Source organism: Rutilus rutilus (genome assembly GCF_951802725.1).
Source record: "Rutilus rutilus genome assembly, chromosome: 21".
Classification (NCBI taxonomy): Eukaryota; Metazoa; Chordata; class Actinopteri; order Cypriniformes; family Leuciscidae; genus Rutilus; species Rutilus rutilus.
Window position 1 is genome coordinate 13,285,644 of NC_140226.1, and position 19,763 is coordinate 13,305,406.

General features: G+C 37.0%; 1 protein-coding gene across 1 annotated transcript; it reads right to left on the reverse strand.

Annotated features, from left to right (window-relative positions):
- Nucleotides 1–14,743: 14,743 nt before the first annotated feature.
- LOC311281326 (protein FAM200B-like) lies at nt 14,744–16,297 on the reverse strand (the record flags this gene model as incomplete). The annotated part of the gene is made up of 1 exon (XM_084394169.1): nt 14,744–16,297. One exon carries the CDS (start codon nt 16,295–16,297, stop codon nt 14,744–14,746), a length of 1,554 nt encoding a protein of 517 aa, XP_084250295.1.
- Between the last annotated feature and the right edge of the window lie 3,466 nt (nt 16,298–19,763).

Sequence of the window (19,763 nt, forward strand, 5' to 3'; positions counted from 1 at the left end):
TCAAAATTGCTTAAATCACCTTTCTTTCCCATTCTGACATTCAGTTTGGAGTTCAGGAGATTGTCTTGACCAGGACCACACCCCTAAATGCATTGAAGCAACTGCCATGTGATTGGTTGATTAGATAATTGCATTAATGAGAAATTGAACAGGTGTTCCTAATAATCCTTTAGGTGAGTGTATATACATTAAAAATATTACATTAATTTATAATAATAATGATAATAATAATAATAATAATAATAATAAAAAATGTCCCCATATTCATTTAGAAAAGGTCTCTAAACTAGAGTTTGCACAACATTTAAACTGCTATGATGTGTTTGATCAAGACAGCCACATCATAATGCATTTCTTTTTTTCTGGATCTGTGTTATTGCCTTAAATGGTTAGTAATGAGTTAGCCAGACTGAGGTATCATTATCCGCACCACTTGAAGGCCTAATAATGGATTCACTGTGAGCAGTTTCTGATTTAATTGCAGAGTGTATCATTTAAATGTGTTATATTACCTTCACTTCTTTTGTGAGGTGAACAGTGGCACGGAAATTATGTAAACTACACCAAAGTCATAGAAAAGCATGGGAATCTAACAAATATTAAATATACAGTCAGTAATATTTGAGTCATAATAGTACTGAACATGCTATTTTCTTTAAAATGATGTACATTCACATGAGATGAAGACTTCATAAGGTCCTCATGTTAGATCACATTAATATTATTAACTTTGGGCCCTATCATACACCCAGCGCAATGCAGCGCCAAGCGCGACGCAAGTGTTTTTTGCTAGTTTCAGTCCGACGCAGTTATCATTTTCAGTTCCTGCGCCACGTTGTTGCATTTGCTCCTATTTATGCGGCCAAGCACTGGTGTGAAAACTTATTTATTTTTTGTTCTTTTTTTTTGGTTATTTAAAGAGCTCGTTAGTAGGCTAATGTGCGCCTATAGGCGGGTCCACAACGCGCGTACACTGCTTATTACACACAAAGGGATTGGCAGCAGCACACAAACTAGCCAAATATTAAAAATAAAAGGATTATAATGTAAAAGATTAATATTGTGTACATAAAGATATGGTGGAATCCAGCTTGTCCCGTAGATGGTCTGCTCGTGCTCTTTAACCTCGAGCACAAGCAGATCCGTTTGCGCTCTGGAGAAGCATTCAGTCTTTCTGCTTGTAAATTCCGTCATATAAATAGCGATCCGCCAAGGCACGAGTGCAACTGGCTTTTAAAGGGAATGGGAGATGAAACTCTGGTTGGTTTATTTCACGTTACGCCCAAAACACACCCATTACTCATTAATGGCTCGTTTCCACCGAGCGGTACCACTTTTTCGGTACCCTTCCGTTGGGGTACCTATCACAGTGGTACGGTACTAAAGGGTGGAGCTAGACTCACTGCAGAATGTTGATTGGTTGACAGAGTATCGTCACTTGCGTGTGCTACAAGGGGAATGAGAACATAAGAAGCGCCATTTTTTTAACATACAGTGTCAGGAAATGTAGTTTTAAGTTTTTCAGGCGAGAATGTAGTTGTTTAAAGCTCAAAACTGTGGTTTATTTATAAAGATTTATGAAATTTTGATCCAGGTTGTGAGATCCAGGCGATCACCGGGCGCTCGGCGCTCATGTAGTTAGGCTAGTCGTTCTGACGTTTGCCGCTGACTCTGACGTCTCAGTAGTGGTTAAACATGAGATATAATTCGTCTTAATTCGCCGATATTTGGTCTCGTGAACCTATCATTTGTTCCCTGGCCAATCGTTTTGGCTCAGGGCTAAGTGAAGTTTCATAACTTCAAATATTTAGGCTATTTAACTTTACCATTGTAAGGTTAGACTAGAGCGCTGACTTTGTATGTTTGACTGAATTGTTTGCTTTATTTCATATTATATAGCTTCTTGTACCTTTTACTTATACTTTTATAATGGCTAATATTGATAAAACTGAAATTTAACAAAGAGAGACTGGGTTGAGTTTTGTCATTTTGTCATTTGTAATGTTGTTTACTGCAACATCTGTTGTTTAGTACAAATGCACTTATTGCCTGGACTATATTAAAATTTTTATATTTTATTTAAACGAAAAGAGGCAGGGTTGTGTTTTATATTTCGTTTTGTTATAAATAGGCTAATGTTACATGCAGTGAATATAATCAATACGCGTTGCCTGAACCACATTTGTGTGGCTATAATGTTTAAGATTTCTTTAAATGAAAACGAAAAGAGGCAGAGTGGTGTTTTATAACATATTTAGTTTTATTGTTGCCTAAAATATACATACAGAGATAACCGGAGTAGCAGAGCCAGCTGAGCGACGCTTTGAAGAACACGCTGTTCCATTTGCAGAATTACCGGACTCGCGTCCTCGGGAGTCATTCTCCTGAGACGGACTTGGCAAGTCCGAACTTTGTGTACTTGGTATTGAGAAACGCCTAATGTCGGCGCTTGACTTCTTGTGACAAACATGTCGAGAAGCAAGAACAAGATCTGCTGTATGTCATCCATTGTTGTTTATGTCAACGCGAAAATGACGTTGATCGCTTCTTTCCGGCATAGGCTACACCACGCCTATCAAGTAAGGGTACTGTTGGCAGTGGAAACGCAAGCCGATTCATGGTTTACTGACCCGAACCGTACCGTACTGTACTGTACCGTACCTTACCATACCGTACCACTCAGTGGAAACGAGCCATAAGAGAATAGGGACAACTCTTTTAGACCAAGCGCCACATGCACCTACCATTTTTCCCGTCGTTAAAGTAGCAAAAGTGGATTCGAAAGTGCAATTGCGCCATGCGTTTTAGACAATGCGCTTGGATCGTTAAAATACGGCCCTTTATCTCCATTATTGACCACTTCTGATTATGGAATAAATTAATTAATTAAATTCAGTCTGTTTCTCACGCAGACCTTCAGAAGACTTGTATAGGCTATACTTTTGATTTAATTGTAGTGCTTTTTTGTTGTTTTTAGGGTTTGACACTGACAGTCGTATGGCAAGATACTTCAATGTTTTTTGTTTTGTTTTGTTCTATGGGAAAAAATACCAGCATATGCATTTGGTATAAAATGAGAGTGAGTAAATAATAAAATAATTGTCATTTTGTGCTGAAAAGTATTCATTTAAACCTGTGTTAGTCTGGAATAATCTCTGTGAAGTCTGCAGGATGTCATTATGTAGATGGTTGTAGATTCAGGGCTGACTTAGCTTTGTATGACATTCAGTTTTGGATAATCTTGTGGAATATTTCCTTTTCCTTTCTGCAAATGCTACAGACAACAGTATTTCAACAAATAATGTTTTTTTTTCTTTCTATTGTTCCCAGCCATGCATAGATTCTGGTTTTGATACCAAGCGTTGTGATTAGGCCTTTTGCATAATAGATCTGCTTATTACGTTGAAATCTCTGGGAACACTTCAACACCAAGTAACCTACAGTCCTTTGAGCAGTGCCAGGTCTCTAATCTGATGAAAAGAAAATAAGGATATCCCAAAGACAGAGGAGCAATACAAATTATTTAGTGAGACAGATTTTCACCTGGCTTAAATCAATGTCCCAAATGAAATAGAGAGGAGAGATCTTGACATATTCTATATCAATGACCGGTCAGGAATGATTTAACACACATTCAGTCCCCTGGGCAAAAAGCAGGGCCCTAAAAACAGAAAGATGGTTGGGGGGTCCAGCGAGACTTATCGTAGTGTCTTGTGAGCTCTGAAAGAGGCAGAAGATCGATAGAAAATCAGTACTGAACCAGAACTGCTGGACAGACTGCAGGCAGAGACGAATGAGATTCCTCTTACATCAGAGCAATGGCTCACAACCACAAATGACCACAGAACTGCATGACTCTCTGATTCAGTCATTTTATTGATAACACTTTAAATGACATATTTACATGTTAAAATGTTCAAATCTGATGAATTTGGCTTTCTTCTACCAAGAGACAATTGCACTAAAATACTTTAATTCTTCAGTTTGAATTTGAAATGAATTGAATTTAATAATCAGGAACTTTAATTGGATTTTCAACTGGAATGACAGGAAAAGGAATTTGCTGATTGACTATTTGTCTGTGTATGCCATCCATCCATCCGTCCGTCGGTCCATCTACAGTCTTTGCTTTCTAGTTACATTTACTTTCTAGTTACATTTTATTTACAATTAATTTATTTTCAGTTTAATTCTAATTTCTCATATTTACATTACTTACATTCAAATTCAAATTGCAATATATAATACTGCATCCTGTTTGATACCTTAACTAAAATCTTTTTAAAAAAAAAAGCATTTTCTATTCAGTTTTCCAATTCAAATTCATCTACCCAGCTTTCAAAACCCCAGATCGTTCAACTAAGTTTATTTTGGGTTATGCTTTTGTGTTTTGTTTGCAACAACTCGACGTCGATACAACAAACATTGAGTCAGACAGCAGTACTTAGCATTATGAACACATTTTCTTTATTTTACATTCTGAATTTCTCTCTCTCTGATCCTGCACATTTGTCATTGTATTCCATCACATGGATGCTTGTATGCTTGTGAATCATGAAACAGTAATAAGGGAACAATGTATATATATATATATATTTTTTTTTTTTCATGTCATGGTGACTGAAAACAAACTTATTTTTCATAATAGATGTTCAATAAATTGGAGAACAATTCCTGGACAAGATATCCCCAATTTAGTGTACATTCTGAATCATTTACCACAGGTGAGGTTAGCTTTGGAAAGATAACTTCAGATTTTCTCCCATTGTTCTATTGTTTGGTTAATAAAAACTGTGGAATTGAAGATGGCTTTTTAGAATTTAATAAGTCTTTTTTTGTGTGTGTGTACTATTTAGTGGTGTTTCCCCAAAGCAGGCATAACTATGTCCATTGCTCATGTTTAGGATTAGGGAGTGTTAAGGTGAGGTATGTACTTTTCTAAATGATCAGACTTTTTTAATCAGTAATAAACCTAACTAGATTTTAAACTTCCTGAAGAAAATGTGTCGCTGTCTATGTAAAAGTCACCGCCATGACGGTTGTGATGGCTGTATAGTTGTTCTAAGGTGTTCTAATGTGTTTTGTGGGTGTGTTTGTGTTTTTACATGTTGCTATGCAGTTTCTAGGGTGTCAGGTAGTTGCCAGCACGTTTTTGCAGTATGTGGTTGTTAAGGTCCAATTGCCAGGGCATTGTTATGTGTTTTTTACGGTGTTTTTAGCATATTGCTATGCAGTAATTTGAGCTGCTCTTGGTAGATTGCGTTGGTCACTATGATCCGGCTGCGTCTGTGTTCGGAAACACACGGAAAGTTCTTTTCCACTCCAATCTGTGCTTTTTTGATTTGCACTCACAGGCTAATTTGCCCTGGGCTGCGTTTCCTAAAAGCATCTTAAGTCTATGTTGATCATAGAACAATTGCCACCAATGGTCTCTACGATCAATTTAGGCTTACGATGCTTTTGGGAAACGCAGCCCTGTTTAGTAAATGTGGCCCAATGTATTCGGACTGGGGGTTGCACAGACTATTTGACTTTAATGCTCTACCATGACGCTTTTTTTTTTTGACATCGACTAGTCGCTGATCATGGCCTATAGATGGCGCAACAGGATAATAAATCTTTGAAGTCCAAGTAGAATTAATTCACATTCGTTCTCTCACATTCGAAATAATTAAATTCGCTCTCTCACTAATGCATTAAATGTAATCTTTACTGAGCTACTTTATAGTTTATTTATTTATTTAAAACAAGCAGAAATCTGTGAGAAATATAATGACCCAAAGATAAAAGAACTGTTAAAAATAAGCCGTTGTGTAGGAACAATAGCCTTGTGAGCAGCGCTGTCTGAGTCTTATATGCCATAGATGTGCACAAGAAAACCCGCGTTCGAGTCTCAGCTCGATATTCAGGCTTATTTGTTCATTAATGACGTCATCAGCAAATAGTTGACGTCGATTCGATTTCCATCACATACAGTGCTATGCATAAGTTTAGACACCCATACTAAAGTTGACTAAAAAGAGGAATAAAAAATCATCTTTTGGAAACTGAACTTAATACCTTAATTTAAAAAATTAGGAAAAATCCAACCTTTAAGGACACCAATTTTCTTTGTGAATGAATAATGCATCGTAAATAAATAAATGTTCTTCCTTAAAATACAGGGTGCATAAGTTTGGACACCCCTATGATAAATTCCCATAGAGGCAGGCAGATTTTTATTTTTAAAGGCCAGTTACTTCATGGATCCAGGATACTATGCATCCTGATAAAGTTCCCTTGGCCTTTGGAATTAAAATAGCCCCACATCATCACATAGCCTTCACCATACCTAGAGATTGGCATGGTTTTATTTCAGTTAGCCTAATAGCTAGTTTGATTTGCATTGAGAGATGATCTTATGGAGAGTACCCCATGCCAATCTCTAGGTATGGTGAAGGCTATGTGATGATGTGGGGCTATTTTAATTCCAAAGGCCAAGGGAACTTTATCAGGATGCATAGTATCCTAAAAAATTTTTTTTAAAAATACTTAAAAATAAAAATCTGCCTGCCTCTATGGGAATTTAACATAGGGTTGTCCAAACTTATGCACCCTGTATTTTAAGGAAGAACATTTATTTATTTACGATACATTATTCATTCACAAAGAAAATTGGTGTCCTTAAAGGTTGGATTTTTCCTATTTTTTTAAATTTAGGCATTAAGTTCAATTTCCAAAAGATGATTTTTTATTCCTCTTTTTAGTCAACTTTAGCATGGGTGTCTAAACTTATGCATAGCACTGTAAATGTCAACTTCCAAAAAATCTGAAGTCGTTCAACCCCTAATTTGGACATACTACTCTTTTGTTGTACTGTTTATCACATACAATATGGTAGGGACATATTCAGTTTCGGACGTCAGCTTATGATATTATGGTCTTTAAATATTGTTCTGGTCTCTTTTTTGTCTTTTGTGTTTTTTATCAATATAATATCACTTAAAGGGATAATAAAAATAAAATAAAAAAATCTCTCATAATTCACTGTGGAACACAAAAGAAGACATTCTGGACCTGTATTACAGAAATTTCCTATCTTAATTATTGACTTAAGATTTGAAAAAGTTGTATTTCCAAAGTGAAATGGAAGCGTATTGCATTCACTTGAGGAAAAATAATCTACTCTGTTTTTCTGAATTAACGAGTTAATTATCTCAGAATTACGAGATAATTTTTCATGAATAAAATGTTTTTGCTGTTTTTCTGAATTAATTACTTAATTATCTCAAAATTATGAGATACATTTTTCTTGAAATAAAATGTATTTGCTCTGTTTTTCTGAATTATTGAGTTAATTATCTCAGAATTATGAGATCATTTTTCATACAAAATATTTGCTCTGTTTTTCTGAATTAATGACTTAATTATCTCATAATTCTGAGATAATTAACTCAATAATTCAGAAAAACAGAGCAAAAACTTTTATTCATTAAAAATGATCTCGTAATTCTGAGATAATTAACTCGTTAATTCAGAAAAACAGAACAAAATATTTTTTTATGAAAATGATCTCATAATTCTGAGATAATTAACTCAATAATTCAGAAAAACAGAGCAAAAACTTTTATTCATTAAAAATGATCTCGTAATTCTGAGATAATTAACTCGTTAATTCAGAAAAACAGAATAAAATATTTTTTTATGAAAACTGATCTCATAATTCTGAGATAATTAACTCAATAATTCAGAAAAATAGAGCAAAAACTTTTTATTCATGAAAAATGTTCTCGTAATTCTGAGATAATTAACTCGTTAATTCAGAAAAACAGAGTCGATTATTTTTCCTCAAGTGAATGCAATATGCTTCCGTACCAAACAGATAGGATATGATTAGTAGGATGTTTCTGTATTACAGGCTCTAAAGACTATGTTCTATGCAATGAAAGTAAATGGGTTTCAGTGTTGTTTCTTCAATATATATATTTATTTTGTGTGTGCTCTGCAGAAGAAAGAAAGTCATTTTTGGAAAGTCAGGTTTGGAACAACATGAAAATAGTAATGAGAAAAATAATTGAAATTTTTTTGGGGGTGACTTATCTCTTTGACTAAAAGCAAATTTTCAATCAAACCGAAAATCTTCGCTACATGGAAGAGTTTGGCTGATAAAGGGCACTGCATGATCATTTCAGATTATAACTGCTGGACTCTCTGCAGAAGTCAGCATGAACATTGTTATGTCTCAAGCGATTTATTTGAGTCCGCTTGATCGCTTTTGTGACTCACGTTTTTTCTGTCCTTTCCTCTCGGCCTTGCTCCTTCTCTTTCCTGTCATTCTTGATTGGAGCCAGTGTAGCCAGTTTCCAAAACGCTTCTCTTTAGAACCTAACATTATCTGAGCAGAAAGGCCGCTAATAGAAAACCTCTCTCTCTATCACCCCTGTAGATGTGCAGCACAATGAAGCAGTGGTGGAACATGAATATTTATGAAATTTCACTGCCATTTCTAAAAGTGTCAGGGGGAAGTAGAGCATTTCATGAGCTATTCCAGCCTCTGCTTTATCCAAAAACAGCATGGGACAGAGTAAGTGTGAGAAAGAGAGAGAGTGAGGTAGAAAGAGAAGAGATAGAGCGAGGTGAAAAGTGAGGACACAGTCATGTCACGCATCCTAAGAGATCTCAAATTTAATCAGACACACTAAGAAAAGCTCCCAAGAATGAGAGTATCACACCACAATCACAGAATAATAACATTCTCCCTCTGAAAACTGCAACTCTCAGGACATGTTTGACATTCCTGAAGGTATTTCTGATACGTTCAATAGGAGCACTGAAAATAAATTGGATTCTGGCTTGTCACTAGTGGGATTTTTTTTTTACATTGTGTTATGTACTGTAATCCATTAAATGCCATAAACATAATACCAACACCTTCAAGTCCATTTGGTTTTGTTGGAATGAAAGCGTGCCCCTCAGACCAGGCTTTAAGACATCTTCTTTAAAGAAGTATCAATCAAGCATGAACTCCGTCCCAGAGGAGCCGATGTGGCCAGGGAGAGAGGTAAGATGAATGGAAGCTGACATTGAGCTCTAACTGAGCATTATGTGAACTCACCATGATACATGGTTCACATACAGCTTATGCTTGCTTGCAGCTTTCCTATGCCTTTACATCCCTGTCAATATTTTTTATTCTAGGGAGTATCTGAAGTGGGAGGGACACGTTCTAACCCTTATAAATCTGACTCATGAGTATTATTTAGACATATCTTGCACAGTCATATTAGAAATGCATTCTTGCATTCAAAGACAGTTAGATGCAGTGCAGTCATGTTTTAAACAAAGCACAAAGCCCACTCCAAAGGTATAACTCAGTGAGCACTGTTTCTGAACCCCCCTGAAATAGTCTTACGTTTTCTTCTGGGAACCTACATTTCACAATATTCCTCAATTAAATTATTCCGACTCAAAACATACACAAAAAAAGGGAGCGAGTTGTTGTAGTAGTAGCGTATTGTCGCCATGTCTAAGAAATGCTGTTTTTTCCACCCCGGGTCTAGGTGTAACATTTCTGAAACGCGCACAAAATGGCTGACCAATCACATAACACACTAATCCAGCTGACCAATCAGAGATAATTTTATTTTTTGGAAGGAGGGGCTTCGTGGCCTATGTTCAGACTGTTAGTCCAAATCCGATTTTTGTGCATATCCGATTGAAATGAATTTTTTTTTACAAATCCGTTTCGAGCTACTTTCATATGTGGTTTGAAATCAAATAGCATTTATGAAAATCCGTTTCTATCTGACTGCTCGTAACAGATTTCGTGTGGCTTATGTGACTTTCTCACGTCATGTAAAACTTACAAATTTCGTTGTAGGAAACATGCTGAAAGTCACTGCAGAAACAAGGTTGTTGTTGCAAAGTGCCGGACGAGCATAAAATGACAATATAACAGAGAAATGTTTTGAAACCGGGACAGAGACGGCACACCAGCCTATACTGTTTCACAAGCTTGGGAGTTGATTGAGACGCACCCATAGAAACCAATGCAGATATTCCGGAAAACTAAAGAACGGCATGGACACACAAATCGGATCTGAACAGTTGCGATACACAGTTTGGACATCAATCATTTTAGATCAGATTCCAATCAGATACACAAATAATCATATTGGGAATGACAGTGTGAACGTAGCCATAGAGACAGGAAACTAAACAGAGCGTTACTGACAGACTGGGAAGAGAAGTGCAGCAATAATGTGAAATATTTGAAAATTTAGTTTTTTTAACATTCAAGCATGAAAACCTATTCTTGCAGACCCCCAAAAAACTACATCAAGACTTTGCAAAAGGACATAATATGATCCTTTATAAAACAGTGCAGATGGACAAAATCTGCTCAAATTGCATTTGAAATCTGAATTAAATATAGTAATATGTACTGTAACAATGTAATATAAACACCATCGACATTTATGACAGACGTTTTTTTGCATAAAGACCTTATTTGCATAAAGTTGTGCATTGTGCAATTTTTCGCAACCAAGCAACCAAGGCTTCGGTTTGATATTGAAGTTTATGCAGCCAGCATTTTCTTTTCACCTTAGTAAAGCAAAACAAAGCTCTTAAAATATAATGATTATATCCCATATCCTCCAGGTTAAATGGTTGCTTCTCCCCTCTTTTAATCCATTTGCAAGCAGTACCCTTTAGCACCATATCTATTATATCCTGGGTGATTTTTCGGAGGTTTCTGTGAAGGGCAGGTGAATGATTACAATCAAAAGCGCTTGTCAAGGACGATGTGTACCGATAAAGCCTGAAGTCCAAATTATTTATTATTAATGCCTAACCTTTTTAAAGATGCACAGAGCACACAAACCCGTTAATGTGATTGTTTGCGTGCCTTTAACCAGTTATGGAAGCCAGCTCAAAGCGGTGGAAGAAAAGACCTTGATTTTGTTCCTGTTTGTGTTGGTCGGGTGATATTTGAGGACGACATGTTGTAGCTTATGTTTGAAATAAACATAAATATGTGGCTAAGCAAATGAAGACACCAGCTCTGTAAGTGCAAGACACTGTCATACATAATGTAGCTCTTGATGTGATCAAAGATTTGTTACGAGCATATAGGAAGAGTTTCGACCGAATTATTGTGAATGTACCAGTGCAAATTTGTGAAATGTGCTCTTAACAAGCCTGCCTTCAAGGCCACATGTCTTTATTATTTCATTTCATGGCTCGTGGTTCACACGTATTGTCACCGGCAGATGCTGATGGGAGTTGAGAGGGCGCAGTAAGGACCTTCAGGTTTAATTTTACGAATGTCTGCAGCATTGTTTTGAAGATGGAATTGGAAGGCGAGAAAACAAATGCAGCATTTCCATGAGGAAGCCGTGTGTCTCTGCTCACTTTTCAAATTATGCATGGTTTATATTAAGACATGCCCTGCTGAAAATATGAAAATGAATTTCCATGATGGTCCAAGCTGGTTTATGCTGGTCTAGTTGATGTTGTAGTTTGTTGATTAGAAGAATATCTTGCTGGTTAATCTACTGAAGAAGCCTTATAGGTACACCTGTCTTCTTAAGACATATTATGATGAAATTTAAAGTCTTTCAGAAGAGGAATAAAGCCCACCTATTTTTATGCTATTTTATGGTGCTTTTGTGCTGTTTGACAGGCCCACTTCTCCTTTAATTTCATTATATTCTAAAAGCAGTCATTAAGAAAAATAATGTTTTGTCTCATACATAAGACAAAATGAAAGTCATATGGGTTTAAAACGACATTAGAGTAAATAATTAGTAATAAGTAATGCATTACTTTTTAGAAAGAGTTTTTAGTAATCTATTAAACTGTTGAAGAGGTTATTTACTAGTAATTGATTACTTTTTAGAGTAACTTACCCAACACTGTGTATACTACCGACATAGTAAAAAAAATAACAAATAAAATAAAACAGTACAAAGCTGAAAATCGGAAAACTTATCATTTAAAGGAACAGTTCACCCAAAAACGAACTAGCTACTCAATTAATGTCATTTCTATAAGACTTTCGTTCTTTCTTCAGTGGAAGATTTTTATGAATGCTTGTCATAAAATATGTACACGTTACCTGTGATGAAAATCTGTCATTTTGCATCATCCAATGGACTTTTATTGACAAAAACACACATTAACACACTTTTGACATAGCACCAGGGATTTTATTAAACCTATAGATTGAACTTCAGCATTTTTATTCCCACTCACAGACAGACTTCTTTTTTTTTTTACTCTAGTCATGTAACATGTAGAACAATTAAATTAAAAAAAGTGTTTCAACTGCAGCCAAGTCTTATTAAAAGTCCATCTTGCGAGCAGTGAATCCCCCTTTTAAAGTCACCATGAAATCAGAATGGGCTATTCTTATTTTAATGTAATACATTTACATTTACATTTATCAGACACTGTTATCCAAAGTGACTTACACATGAGAACAATAGAAGCAGTTAAACTAACAGTAGGACAACAATATGCAAGTGCTATGACCCTTCTCATTATTATATTATATTTATATGATATTTATTATATTATTAATAATATTGCTGTATTTATTATAAATGATTCACATCATTATTTTTCTTAACTTATGTGCCCTTGTAAATCTTTAATTGTAATCACATGAGATCGCAGCAATAGAAAATGGCAACAATCCAATCAATTCCCAATTGGCAAAATCAAGTCCCGACCTACATTTTTTAATGTTCGAGAAGCCGTTTCACTTATACGTCACATTAGGGAAGAAAAGGCGTTCACAACTTCCGTTTCATGACGACTAACTTACATTCGTCCGTCAACCACCTTCAACAGAAAGACAAAGTTGGAGAACAGTTAGAACCAAACCAACCATAACCAGTCTTTACTGTAAACCCAGCTCTGCCTAGAAATGGGAAAGAGCTTTTCCCATTTATCAAAGTCACCAGATCTTTATTCCAGCATTGAGCAAACCGACGTAACTGACACAGATTGTGTAATTTCTGTCCTAATATGTGTGTTAAAATGAGAGTCAGGCTGCGCTAACTCCTAACCTCAATAGCCGGCGAGCTCATGACCCCATTATTTGATATTTAGAGGTCTACAAACCCCATATCACATATGCATGTCTATCCACTCATCCTCCTCAGCCAGTTCCGTTCTCTCTATTCCCATTCCAGACAGAGTGTGATACTCATATCAGCATCATTGCCATGCAGCTCGAGTTTGTCATCATCCTGGCTGGTGTCAGACTTCTGCCTCTGACACCTGGAATGCTCTGGAGGATTTCCCTCTCAACTGAGCCCATGTGAGAGGGTATTTCATGGAAGGGACATGGACTGTAGCTTCCTTTGTACCACCTGCCCTCTCTCTCCCTTCTCTTGCTCACTCCCTCACTCATTCTCTGGCTGTGCAAACATGAGACCTGCAGAGACAGGACATTAATCCTAAAAACAAACAGAGTATGTCTGCATTGCAGCTTCTCTCTCACACATGCCCAACACGTGGCCTCTGTGCATCCCTGGAGTGCCAACTAGCCCTGCCATTTTGATTTTCACATGCCCAATAGAGAGAGAGAGAGTCTGGTCTTGGCAGAGCTTCCACCACCCGTTTTGATGTCCGTGGAAAGCTGGGTTAACTACAATTCACATGCACTGTTTTTTTTCTTCTTCAAGATACAGTGGTTAATGTAAATTAATCGATTAAAAACGATTTATAAATTCAAGTCCCCATGCGCTGCATTTTATGTCTGTTTTTAGAGCGAATATTTTGTTCTTTACTATGTTTTCAGTGTCTGTTCTACTTTTTATAGAAATATTTTGTGTGCAAGTTTAATGCTGTGACTCTGATTGAGATTTGTTCATTAGCCTATCTGCCTATCTATCTATCACCAAATGTATTGGGACACCCCTCCAAATCATTGAATTCAGGTGTTCCAATCACTTCTATGGCCACAGTTGTATAAAATCAAGCACCTAGGCATGCAGACATTCTACAACAGGGGTTCTCAACTGGTCCCACCCTGGGACCCACATTTTCCCATAGTCATTAAGTCGCGACCCACTTTTTTAGAATTCAACCAACAAAATTTATTTTTCAAAAATAACTCTTGAAAACACTCATATACCATCTTATTAAAAACATAACCCTACATACATACATATATTATCCCGTACAACGTGCATTTCAGAGCATATTAATAAGTAACTGGACCCTGACAACCGCATGTACAAAAGTTAATTAAATAAATAAGGCCACATAACAAGATATTTTTACTCTATTCAGAGCAAATTAATAAGGAACTAAGGAGGACCATGACAACTGCATGTACAAAAGTGAATAAAATTAATGTCAAAATCACTCAAAATAAACAAGGCCACTAAACAAGATATTTTCGCTGCATTATGAGCAAATTAATAAGAAACTAAGGAGGACCATGACAACTGCATGTACAAAAGTGAATAAAATCAATGTCAAAATCTCTCAAAATTTTCTAAAGTTTTCACCTAACCAGGTCATTTGTGGAAGTTAATGAGACAATTGGGGATGTGCTTTACTCTTGATAAGAGTTTCAAAGTCTGGGGTGACAGTAGACAGAGCTACTCTCAGATCATGCTCAGTGTCCAACCTGTTTCTCTGCTTTGACTTGAGCTGGACCAAGGTAGAGAAGCCACTTTCACACAAATAGGTTGTGCTGAATGGTAAGATCGTTTTGACTGCTAAAGTGGCGAGGGATGGATACTCAGTCATCACATCGCTGCACCAAAAGTGGGAAAGGCTTACCAAATCTCTTTTTCAGCGTCAGGTCACATGACAGGTCCACCAGCTGATGCTCTTCGTTGCTTGGCAACGTGATGTTTTCCACATTGATACTGAAGGGGTCGCGTATCCAGTCCATGGTTGTTTGTTTCTCTGGGAAGTAGTCGTCAAACCGAGCTTGAAGTTTAGTGAGATGCGCCCTTAAAGTTTGTTTCAAGTTATTTTTGGCCGCACTGTCCAGCTGCTGTGCTTCATGGCAAGAGTTGGGAAACATGTCCAGTCTGTCTTTGGATAAATGATTTAGCCACAGTGAGATCTTTTTCTTGAACGCAGCAATTTTGTCTGACTGTTCAAATATATTGTGTCCTCTCCCTTGCATCGATACATTTAATGTGTTGAGGTGCTCAAAAATATCAGCAAGATATGCAACTCGTACGAGCCACATTTCGTTGTCAAATAGTTCTGCATACGGGGAGTTAGTCTCTGAGAGGAATGTGGCGATTTCTGTTTTAAGTTCGTAAAAGCGTGACAACACCTTGCCCCTCGACAACCAGCGGACTTCTGAGTGATACAGCACCTGCATGTGCTCAGAGCCCAGGTCTTTACACAGATGTGAAAAGCAACGGCTACTTTTTGCACTCCGTTTTATGTGGTTCACCACTTTGATGACATTTGTTAAAGCTTCATCAAGTAAAGGTACCATATTCTTAGCCGCCAGCGCTTCTCGGTGCAAAAAGCAGTGGTTCCACGTCGCGTTAGGTGCCCTCTCCAGAATTCGCTTCACCACACCGGAATGTTTCCCGGTCATAGAGGCAGCTCCATCAGTGGTGATTCCCACACAATATTCCCAACTGAGGCCCAGTGAGCTCAAATACAAGTCCAGGGTGTTAAAAATGTCCTCTGCTTTTGTAGTGGTAGGGAGGTCTCTGCTGCAGAGAAATTGTTCTTGCAAATCACCGTCCCACACATGCCTCACATAAACCAATAAAATGGCATGGTTAGCGATATCTGTCGATTCGTCCATCTGTAAGGCATAGTAAGGGCTTGCCTGGATGCGGGCTGTGGTCTGTTGTTTTATGTTACCAGACATGTCTTCAATCCGCCGAGCTATGGTATCATTGGAAAGTGGTATGGTTATCAGTTTATCCACCGCTGACTGATCCAGCACCTCTCTTACCATATCCATTGCAGCAGGTAAAATGAGCTCTTCGGCTACTGTGTGGGGTTTCTTGGCTTTTGCAATGCGGTGAGCTACTAGGTAAGATGCCCGAAGAGCTTGTTCTTGTTTGGAGCAAGACGCTGTCAGACACTTTTGTGATGCCCTCAGCTCTTGGAGACGTCTTTGAAAAAACTCCACCGGCTTGTCTTTCGATGCGGGATGTTTTGTTTCTAAATGCCGCTTCAGTTTGGACGGTTTCATGCTCTCATTGGCAAGCACTTCACTACAAAGCACACACTGGGGTTTCTGTCCATTTTTATCCTCAATGTACGAAAATCCATTTTTTAAATAGTTTGGGTCATATTTGCGCTTCGCCATCTCGAATCTGAATGTCAAAACAACACAGGATGGTTACCATGGCGATGGTTACCATAGTAAACTACCGCACGTCTCTGACGAATACCTGTCAAAATAAACCCTTTTTAAAATAAAAGACCAATCAAACATGAGACGCAAATTAAATTTTTTTTTTTTTTTTTTTTTTTGACCAGCTTACCGAGACCCACCCAAAACAGGTCTGCGACCCACTTTTGGGTCGCGACCCACCAGTTGAGAATCACTGTTCTACAATGTAGGCTCCTACAAACATTTGTGAAAGAATGGGTCGCTCTCAGGAGCTCAGTGAATTCAAGCATGGTACCATGATAGGTTGCCACCTGTGCAATAAGTCCATTCGTGAAATTTCCTCACTTCTAAATATTCCACGGTCAACTGTTTGTGGTATTTATAGGGCAGGGACAATAAATCGATGCATCGAGAAATTATTCCGGATCGATTCTGAGATTTTCCGAATGCATTGCGATTCTCTCTCGAATCGATTCTAAGCTTAGTTTTTAACAGCAGATGGCACTGCGTACTTCAGAAACACCGTACTCTGCTTGCTTCCATGCCTTACACACACCACTTAAACCTTCTATAAAATAATCATTCATAAAGCTGTTTACATTAATCTTGCGTCATAAAAGCATTCTGAGGTGCAAGTACATTCTCAGACTCAGCCGAACACACGATCGCTCTTCTTCGTGAGCATTTGAGCGTGCGTTTAAAAACTAGCCTACAGCGCCATCTGCTGTTAAAAACTAAGCTAATAATTGATTCGAGAGAGAATGGCGATGCATTTGGAAAATATTGGAATCGATCCACGAATTGCGATGCATCAATTTATTGTCCCAGGCTTATGGTATTTATATGGTTTATAGTGGAAGCAATTTGGGAACAACAGCAACTCAACCACAAAGTGGTAGTTAATTATTAATTATTATATAAATGTAACAAATTATTACCAAGACATTTTGGACAATTTCATGCTCCCAACTTTGTGGGAACAGTTTGGAGATGGCCCCTTCCTGTTCCAACATGACTGCGCACCAGTGCACAAAGCAAGGTCCATAAAGACATGGATGAGCGAGTTTGCAGTGTAGGAACTTGACTGGCCTGCACAGAGTCCTGACCTTAACCCGATCAGAACACCTTTGAGATGAAATAGAGCGGAGAATGCGAGCCAGGTCTTCTCGTCCAACATCAGTGCCTGACCTCACAAATGCGCTTCAATAAGAATGGTCAAAAATTCCATAAACACACTCCTAAACCTTGTGGAAAGCCTTCGCAGAAGAGTTGAAGCTGTTATAGCTGCAAAGGGTGGGCCAACTCCATATTAAACCCTACAGATTAAGAATTGGATGTCATTAAAGTTCATGTGCATGTAAAGGCACATCCATCCATCCATCCATCCATCCATCCATCCATCTATATATCTATCTATCGATCACACCACTGCATACAAGAAGAACAATTACACTTAATGGCAACCAGTTTGAAATAACTTCCTTCTGTGGACTGATGTGGCTCCTTATCACAGAATGATTTTGAAATTATATTATTTTATAGTATTCTATACAGTGATAAAGGCTATGTCAATTGGCATTGTATTATAAATATACATTATTTTTATGAGGTTCTGTTGGAGTGAAAATTAAAAACCTTGTCCCAACCAAGATGGCTAAAGGTGTTGGACTTAAGATTAGGGATGTCCCGATCAGGTTTTTTTGCCCTCGAGTCCGAGTCCGAGTCATTTGATTTTGAGTATCTGCCGATACCGAGTCCCGATCCGATACTTCTATAATACGTAAAAAAAGAATAAAGAAGAGCGAAAAAACAGATCCAGGATGTTCCTTATTTTTTATTTAATTCACCTTATTTTAACATTCAACAACTCTGTTAACAAACAGAGCACTTCTGTGAGGTAGCTTGAACAATCAAGTAATAAATAAATTCTTCACTTTTGGACTTAAGTGCAACAGTAAATATAAAAAAGTCTAATATATAAACAAATAGCACCTCAACTTAAAATACCCGGTAGGCATGTAAACAAATAAAAAATAAAAGTGCCACAGTGTTTGCAAAGCCAGTAATGTGCTTTTAGGAACTGCACTCCTAACTCTTACGCCGGTTTCACACTGCACTGTTAGCAGAGCGTGCAGCGCGTATTTTTTTCGCCGCCCATGTTAACAGCAGGGACGTGCACAGACATTTTGAGGGGCAGGGGCTCAAATGAAATAAAGGGCACTTCTCATAATTACGTATTTTTTTTCCTTTTTTTTTTTAACAAAAAAGTATATATATTAACGCAACTCTGACTTCCTTTTAAAAAAATGTATTTAAAAAGTTAATTAATTTTATCTTCCTCAAACTCACGCAATTGTTTCATTTTAAAAAGATGCTACTAGTTTCAAGTATATAACTGCATCAAGCAGAGGGGCGTGTTTTACTAATAATTTGTTTATTTTTGCACAAGGCACTATACATCATTTTTATTATTATTTTGGTGTTATCAGAATACATAACACTTTAAAATCAACACAAATATTCACTCTAAACTGAAGAGGGCTGTTGCTGCTATTTTGTTAACTTTACTGGAAAAAAATCACTGCAAAAATGATTGACAAAATACAAAAATACAGCAATTTAATAAAATTATTACAAAAAAAAGGTCTTCTACTTCAAAATAAAATCTGTTACTTCCATTCCCTGGTTGTCTCTCCTTCCTCCCTTACAGCGGCAACCTTCTGGGGCCATGTCCCTGTAGATGTTTATGCATGTACACACACATACACAATAACTGATGGTGACTGACATGGACTTAGTTTCACATTTGAGGGAGGACTGTATCATCATCATCAAATAAAACCTTAAAAATCCACATTTAGATGGAGTTTGTTTTAAACCTACTACACTCTAAAAAATATTCTGTGGCTTAGTAAATATTACAGAAATATTGAACTTTATTAACTTAATAAAATCTCTGAAAATCTTACTTGATTGTTTGAATTAAACTTACCAAAATAATTGAGTAAAAATTCAATAAAAGCCAATGTCATTTATGTGGTTGTATGGAATACTATTTTATAAAGGTTTAGAGGAAATAAAAAAAAGTTAAATTACTCATAAATAAAACGTTAATTTATAAATATTGTTATTTTTATTGTTTAATGTTAACTTATTTCTACTCAGTTTTATGTATTAATGTACCAGATGCAGTTACTCAGATTTACTACATTTTTTAGAGTGTATCCTCCATCTGTTTGCATCTGTAGATTTCTTCTAAATTCACCAATTTAGATTTCTAAATTTCAGGGGAAAAGACTCTTGATGTAGCCTAAGTCATTAACTGGGGACGTTCTGTATGCAAATTAGGCGTCAACTAGTTAAACGGATAGTTCACTTTGAAATAAAATGTTGGTATGTTTTAGCTTACCTCAAGGGCATCCAAGATGTAGGTGTCTTT